This window comes from Nicotiana tomentosiformis, chromosome 6 (genome assembly GCF_000390325.3).
Source record: "Nicotiana tomentosiformis chromosome 6, ASM39032v3, whole genome shotgun sequence".
In the NCBI taxonomy this organism is placed as follows: domain Eukaryota; kingdom Viridiplantae; phylum Streptophyta; class Magnoliopsida; order Solanales; family Solanaceae; genus Nicotiana; species Nicotiana tomentosiformis.
Genome location: NC_090817.1, coordinates 102,084,004 through 102,092,627, shown reverse-complemented (window position 1 = coordinate 102,092,627; position 8,624 = coordinate 102,084,004). Strand labels below are relative to the sequence as shown.

The window sequence follows — 8,624 nt, the reverse complement described above, 5'->3', positions numbered from 1 at the left end:
TATTACTATTGTTATTTTAAATGTAAGTATCACTGTTCTGATTGATTATTCTAAACACTTTTTAGCTTTTCTTTCGGTGCGGGGATGGTGTAACACGTGTCTTCAGATGGGGTACTTCCTCTGGCTTTCCAAATAAATCGATTTCTTACTAAAACTTGTTATTAATCCTGCTATCCCTGGTACTTTCTGGTTCAATTTATTAACATTATTACACTTTTGATCATCATTTCTTTGACCTGCCCCTCGGCTTTTGTCGTTTTTGGACTACAATTGATCATTACTCCTTTTTGCCCATATTTACTGTTTGTATAAAGCAAGAAAGAAATATGGACAGTTTCATAATCATGTCAATTTGGATTTTGTTCACATTGCGTCATGAGATACTCTTAGATTTTTCCTATCTTTGTATTTTCTTTTTAATTGTTAAGACAAATAAATATTAACGACCATCTTTTCTACCTACATGTGTTCATTAGTACCTATATTTTCTTAGAAACCCCAATCGAACAAGCCGAATATAAATCAACTCATTGGTTTATGAATGAAATTAAACTACCCATAACAATGACACTGCTATTATAAAACTGAATAAACGAAATTATTACGGCGAGACTATGAATAGCTCGAGTTGCACCAACGAAGTTATCTTTGTCATTTTTCATATTTATGCCAAAGGAAGGTGTCATTAGCATCAGCAAGAACTAAAAAGATATTAACCAAAAAATAGATATTTGGGAACTTATTTTATCTTTAAATTATCTCGAAACAATCTGTGTCTCGTGTAAGCGGACATCTCCTTCTATATGTTCAAATTATGCTGAGGTGACTTGTTTATATTACGACACGCAATCAGTTCTTTTTTCTTTTTTTTTTTGCTTTGCAAAGATCTGACTTAAATTATTTATTTCGAAAGTAGGATTAAAGAAAATATACTGAACAATGCAATTGTCAAATTTGTACACATGCTGAATGCGTGGTTTACCTGTAGACCAAACCAAGAAATTGACCAGTTGTTGCCCCTCCTATTTGAACCAAAATTTTAGTGTTCTAATACTTTTGGGTTAGATGAACTGTCACCTATATATTACGTAATATTTTTATTAACAGAGCTTTCTGCTGATTTTATAATAATTCTCAAGATCAACTTTCCTCTTTTCCCAAAAAATAAAAAATAAAAAATATCGCTCTTGTCTTGGTCTTGATTGGTCAACTTTACTTGTATTGGAAGTACCTTTATTCTTTGATGCAAATCGGGAAACTTTGTAATCATGCGAATAAGTGATTTGATTTGAATACTACTCCATTAAACAAGAGGCAAATGATTCTGTATTTTTCTGTTACTAATTCGAATAGAAATCCTCCACCTGTTGCCCACAAGCAGATTAGGAACTCTCTTGACGTGGACGAATGTGTCTCACTATTTGCCTAATTTTATATTGTTAACCAATAAGATGCTTACACGATTTTTGGAATTATTTGCTTTTTGGCAACAAACTTTTCAGCTTTATCTTTTTTAAATAAATGAGATTACTATAAATACCAACCATAAAGTATTGTATTTTTCTTTTTTAATGAAAACAGCTTAAGAACCCATTCAACAAATGTGAATTCAAAACTTTATTATAGATTTGGCTAGAACAAGAATTACCAACAAGCAAGATGATATACTGTTATTTACTATAATCTCGGCTATTATATTTCTCTAACTTCAAGGATTAGCGTACTTTTTTCTGTTTTTCTTTCCTCTTTTGTTCACTACTGTTAGACTAAAGCTTGCGTGAAAGTTCTCAACTGGTTTGGTACCATTTAATAAGCTTTCAAACATGGTTATTTAAATAGTCGGATTGAATTTGTTATTTTAAAGAGAGAATATTAAATGTGTAAAATCTTATCGATATGTATGCATGATTTAGACGCGTGGCTCCATTTGCATACAAGCAAGTGGACTCTCCTTGAGCCAATCCAAGCTTTTGTTAGATTAATGCATATTTTGATATTTAGCAGCCAAGATATTTTCCTCACTTTTGGGGTTGGTAAGATATTTTCAAGCAAACCTTTTCTTTTGGTTTTCGGTTGTCCCGGTTAGAATTCGAATAATTGGATTTGCGCCGAGTAATTTTACTTATGTGGTAAAATACTTCGAAACCTATACCTGCTTAAGAATATAATGAAATATTACTTCCCACACACCACATTCTTCTAAATATAATTAGGTACCACGTAAAGATTTTCTGAGTGAATAAACAACATCTGATAGGACAGGAATTTTATGATTATTAATTTTCGTCTAGACATTTCTTTGAGTGCATTAATCATTCAACAGACAAAAAATTTATATGAACTCAGATCTAGAATGGTAAATACTTACTTGTACTCCGGTAATTATACTAAAGCATGCATTTTAATTATGAGAGTCACAAATAATTCAAGCATAGATTTATATCACCTAATCATGGATGCGGATAAATTTTTAACGTTCCAGAATTTCCTAGAAATCAATTATGATGCAATGGATCTACAATTTCAGCAACATTCTAAGAAGTAGACCAGACAAAAAGAAAATCAGAAGAAAACAATTACTAATATTGATTTTGAGGATTTTTTCTTCTTCTTGCGCATTCGAATAAATCCTTGAAGACTTCGGAGTACATAAATATCTCCTCTACTGTTGCTTTTGAAAGAGAACTTAAAATTCTTTCTTAATCCAAATTATCTTGAGTTGGAAAGAGAAGCCGAGTTACACTAAAACCATGCATAACGACCTCCTCCCTTTTCCTCCAGCCAAAACAAGAAACAAAAAGAAAAAAGAAAGAGTGAAGTAAAACTCAAAAATAAAATCTAATTGAACAAAAATAAAATTCTATCTATAAGGTTATCTTTTTCTTAAGTAGGTTATGAAGCAAGATTACAACAACATGTGAATTTTCGACATATTGCGTTTTTAAGATTCTTTTATATAGTTTGTCCTGATCTTTTTGATATTTTGCATTTCTTTTAGAGCTTACCACTTCCGATTGAAACAAATAAATATCTAAGGCACCTAGAATAATCAGGGTTTTAGATTGTACAAAGTTTAGTCCGCCAGAAGGCTACAAAACACGTACCCCAAAAGTTAAAAAGAAAAATTAATTAAATGGGGATCTAATTAAAAGGGAAAAGGGGCTAAAAATATCTGAGGACCATTATATTCCACCGACTTGAATCTCCAGCATTGCAAAGAAAGTAGTATAAACTGTACTTATATTTTATTTTCATAATTAAGCTATTGATTGAACCGTGACTTCAGCTCCCTTTTGCCACTACTCTCTCTCTCTCTCTCTCGCAACATAAATTCCCACTTCTTCTGCCTCTTCCCCATACTTTGAACCCTATCTTTCTGATTCACAAACTGTTTTGCTGCTCTTTTTACCTATCCATATCCTCTATTTTCTTGGAAAATTTTGATTCTTGTCTAATCTCGTATTCTTTTGTGTAATTTTCAAAATCTCCTTCCCTCAGCTCAAAAACCCTTTTCTCTCAAACCCCAACTGCTAAAACCAATCCTAAATCAATACATTTTGAAAGAAAACTCAAAGAAGTTAAGGCATATATTATTAGCCTTCCTTTGACCTCAACAGCCATTTTGGCCATACTTTCAATTCTATCTAACTTTAATTATTCAGTGACTCAAACTTGCAATATCTTTACTCACATTTCTTGAAGATTCAAGGCAATGGACCATTTTGGTTCCATAAAGGAAGAGTTTACTTTCATGTCCAATATGCCTCAACCAATGGAGGGTCTTCATGAGAGCGGCCCTCCACCATTTCTCATAAAGACTTACGAACTTGTCGATGATCCGAGCACCAACGATGTCGTTTCTTGGAGTAGAGGTAACAACAGTTTCATAGTTTGGGATCCTCAAACCTTGGCCATGAATCTTCTTCCAAGGTATTTCAAGCATAACAATTTCTCCAGCTTTGTCAGACAGCTCAATACTTATGTAAGCATTTATTTTATTCTCTATGCCCAATTCAACTTTGAGCACACAGAATATTATATTTATCTAATAGGCATATATAGTAGATATAGGAACTAGAAAGAAGGAGAATTAAAGCTCTTGAGAGTTGAGAAACATTTCAATATTTGCTGATAGAGTGGTTTAGAACTTATATTTCTTTACATTTTCATTCATGTTCCTCAAGTTTCAAGAGTAGCGTTAGTTAATCTGTTGATGACTTAAGAGTTTTTAATCTTCCAGTGGGAACTTGTAATACATTTGTTGGCGAAATATCCTTAACACGCCTCACACTTCAACGATTATTGTGATTCGGTTGTTGGAGAATCACAATAACCGTTGAAGCTTTGAGGCTTGTTCAGGGAATTGCTGTTAAGAATATTTTGTGAACAAGATTTAATTTGTTTCTTCTAATGGAGCTTGCTGTCTTTTAAAATTCTTTTTGGTTACAGTCTCTTTGATGGTTCAATGGTTTTAAGTGAGAATAATTTGTCTAGAGAAAACTATTTCTAAAGCTCAATGACTATAAAAGGGAGGTGGATTGTCCATTTTCAGCGGTTTTGTCCATTTTACAAAGTTCCAGGGTTAACATTTTACAGCTAATTTAGCCATTTCACATTACCTTCTTTGCATTCACTTTAGGTTTTGTCCATTTTCATCATTCTTGACGTGTGATCTTTGACATCTAATCCCTAAAGGTCTTTATATATGTCTATTAGTGTTTCAGCCAACAATACTAGCAACTAGTATTATTGGTTTTTCATCACCTTATATTTTCTTTCCTTACTGGAGGAGTAGGAATGTGAACAATGCAGGGATTTAGGAAGGTTAATCCAGATCATTGGGAATTTGCGAATGAAGGTTTCTTGAGGGGGCAAAAGCATCTCTTGAAGAAAATTAGGAGGAGAAAGACAAGTAATAATAATTTCTATCCAGCTGGCAATTGCAATATTAAGTCTTCAAACCAAGGTATGGAGTACTCTTCATGTGTTGAGTTGGGGAGGTTTGGATTAGATGGAGAAATTGATCGATTGAGGCGCGACAAACAGGTTCTAATGATGGAACTTGTTAATCTTAGACAGCATCAGCAAGCTACTAAATCATGCATTAAATCAATGGAAGAAAAACTTAAAGGGACAGAAATGAAGCAGCAGCAAATGATGAGTTTCTTGGCCAAAGCAATACAGAATCCAAACTTTGTGCAGCAGATAATGCAGCAAAAGGATAAAAGGAAAGAACTTGAGGAAGAAATCAACAAGAAAAGAAGAAGGCCAATTGATCAAGGTCCTAGCAATATTATTGAAAATCTTAATATAAAGCAAGAACTTCAAGATTATGGTGATGTTTATGGATTTGATTATTTAGAACTGGAGGAAGATGACTATGCTGAGAAAGCACATACAGAAAGTGGAGATAAAGCAACTAATGCAGGATTTTGGGAGGACTTGTTGAGTGAAAATATTGGTGAAGATGAGATGGCTTTACTTGGTATTGAAGAAGAGGATGAAGATGTGGATGTTTTGTCTGAAATAAATAGCCTTCTGCCTGATTCCTGAATTGTATTAGCTCTTGGAATTATCTGGTTCAGTTACTTGGATACATCATTCATAACTGATTTTTCATTGTTTAGAGTATGTTTACCTGAGACTCAATGTTTTCAAGGAGTCTAGCTTTTGGACTTGTTAGAAATTTGTACCTCTCAATATATTAAAAAATAGACAACTTTTAGTGCTTTTTGTTTTTATTTTAATTTATATAATATCGAACTGCAATGAATTTAAAAGGAGCAACATTGATAGTGATGATTACTAGTTTGGTGTTGAGACGGTAAGTTTACCTGATATTGGGCGACCAGTTAGGTGCTTATTGGGAGGATGCCAATTCTCTTTCAGAAGAAAGCCAATAAATAAGGTGTATGGATCAAGATCTCTTAGCCCTTAGAAATGCCAAATCTATGATGTTCCTTTTTAATCACTAAATTGGTAAGGTTTATTAGCTAGCCAGTATTTATTGTCCTTCGGCATCTTGTGTGTGTGTGTGTGTGGGGGGGGGTGGGGGGTGGGGTTGGTGAACAGAAGTGTGCTGATGCCAATTCTCTTTCAGAAGAAAGCCAATAAATAAGGTGTATGGATCAAGATCTCTTAGCCCTTAGAAATGCCAAATCTATGATGTTCCTTTTTAATCACTAAATTGGTAAGGTTTATTAGCTAGCCAGTATTTATTGTCCTTCGGCATCTTGTGTGTGTGTGTGTGTGGGGGGGGGGGGTGGGGTGGGGTTGGTGAACAGAAGTGTGCTCGTAAATTCTTTATTTTACGGCCAAATGTGAGACTTCCGCCACGCAAAATCTATTTTAGTTAACCCAAATACGATTGTTCGACACCGAATGAAAAACAAATCTAACGCGAAGAGCTGACAGGCGACAACAACTAGTGGGCGGTGCCTCTGCAGCTACCCTACTGATCAGCAATAAGTTACATGCCGCAAAGTGGCTCTGGCTGAGTAGGAATATACGAATATGATTACACGTGCATGCAAGTAGGGATGTAAAATGAAATCGACAAATTGCACCAACTTAATAATCCGAATCAAATTGAGAAAAAAATCCGACTATAGTTTGGTTTGATTGGTTTGGTATTGGAAAAAAAAAACCCGACGATATTTGGTTTGGTGTGGTTTTAACTAAAAATAGTCAAATCGAAACCAAATCAACCCGATATTATATGTATAGAAATTTTAAATATATTTAATACATGAAAATATTTATTGTAGTGTAGTTTATAAATATTTCTTAAACTTTTTTATAATTTTATTTTTTAACGTATTATTTCAAGTTTGGACTTATAATTTTTGGATGCTCCAATAAGTTTTATAGTCCATAAATGTTAGTAACTCAAATAAATCCTAAACCAAAATCAAATTAATACTAATGATAATAAAAGATATTCAATTCAATTGTACTATGAATGAAAATAGTGTTGAATATCTATTTTTTTAGTTTTTCCATGGTTTAAATAAAATGCATAACTTATTATTTTTTAGTGTTTAGTCATGTAAATAATAAGTAGTACTTATTAGTCGTACTTATTTTAGCAACTTATTAGTAATTTTAAATTATGTTTGTTTTCATTATGGCTTGTTAATTATATTTATTTTATGCGATTTACTCATCTTAATTGTTGAATATTTTAGTACAATATCATGAATCATCTCATATTTATGTTATTTTATTTAAAAAATACCTTATATAGTTCTGTCTTACTAGGATTACAGAAATATTTGAACAACAAATTCTATGTTTTGTGCTATAGAGACTTTATGATAAAAAAACTCGAAACAATCTGAAAACCCGAAAAACTCGAGAAAAAACGAGATTTAAAACCCGACTTTTATTTGTTTGGTTTGGTCTTTAGATTTAATAATCCGATATACTTGATTTGGTTTGGTAATTAAAAAATTCGAACCAACCCGACATATTTACACCAGTGCAAGTCTCAACAAATTAAATGGGGTCCCCCACAATTTTCCTTTTACAGAAATATACTGGCAAAAAGGTCTCCCCAATTTTGTGCCTACGAAATCGATGTCCACATCCAGCTGCAGTACAACGCTCCAGCTCCTATGCATTATTGTCCCCACCATTTCCTTTTTATAGAAATATAAGCAACATGCCAACCTACCATTGGCTCAATAAATTGATACTTGCAGATATTAGCAGAGATTCCACCACCCATTGTGGGAAAAAGTTGAAAAACAATATATTCAATGAAATTCACAATCTCTGATTGGTCTACATCTCTTCTTTGTGAAAATTATTTTTTCATATTTGAAAATAATTTATTTTTATGTAATAATTTATAACCACACAAAATATATATATATCTCATTTTACACCACAAGTTTAAATTTTTTTTTTTCTTCTAAATTTTATGCTCAGTCAAAATAGACTCACATAAATTATACCGAGGGAGTATATCCAACGTACATTGATAAGGCAGCAATAAAAGGTTTGCACATATCCTACATGATCAGATTTACAAACAGACCGACACATATGCAGATATGGATCTTTGTTTATGTATTTTGAGGTGTGAGGATTACATTTGTTAGATTTTGTCCCAAATCCTTTTTGGCCGAGCTGCAAAATCGGCTTCTTTTGAGAATAATTTTTTTTAAAAGTATTTTTCGAAAAAGTACTTTTAGAGAAAAATAGTTTGTGTTTGACAAATCAATTTGAAAAGTACTTTTGAACAATAATTTATGTTTGACCAAACTTTTCAAAAAATACTTTTTTAAGTGTCAAATTACAAATAAGGACATGAAGAGATTTGCTTAATAGTTAATATTATATAAGTAGATAAATAATTACAAATATTTATTATTAAAGATAATAATTAAGTTTTTTATTTTATTTAAGTAAAATATAAAAATAAAATTGAGAAGTACTTTATTCTTTCAAAATAATTTAAATTTATCAAAAAATCATTCAATAAATATGAATGTTCATCCCAAAAGTCATTTTATATTACTTAATAGTTTAAACTAAGTAAGGTTATTTTGGTGTATATAATATTTTGTAAAGGGTATTTTTTGGGAGGAAGAAAAGTTGCAACTACTTCTGCTTTTACT

At 32.2% G+C, this 8,624-nt stretch overlaps 1 protein-coding gene across 3 annotated transcripts; it reads left to right on the top strand.

Moving 5' to 3' along the window:
• Nucleotides 1-2,749: 2,749 nt before the first annotated feature.
• Nucleotides 2,750-5,730, top strand: LOC104119072 (heat stress transcription factor A-6b-like). 3 transcript variants are annotated; one of them, XM_009630481.4, is made up of 2 exons: nucleotides 2,750-3,982; nucleotides 4,813-5,730. In XM_009630481.4, exons 1-2 carry the CDS (start codon nucleotides 3,713-3,715, stop codon nucleotides 5,551-5,553), a joined length of 1,011 nt encoding a protein of 336 aa, XP_009628776.1. In that variant the 5' UTR covers nucleotides 2,750-3,712; the 3' UTR covers nucleotides 5,554-5,730. The 3 variants fall into 3 exon arrangements, with proteins under 3 accessions (XP_009628776.1, XP_009628778.1, XP_009628777.1); XM_009630483.4 differs by having other exon boundaries at nucleotides 3,843-3,982; nucleotides 4,790-5,730; XM_009630482.4 differs by having other exon boundaries at nucleotides 3,847-3,982; nucleotides 4,796-5,730.
• The last annotated feature ends 2,894 nt before the right edge of the window (nucleotides 5,731-8,624 follow it).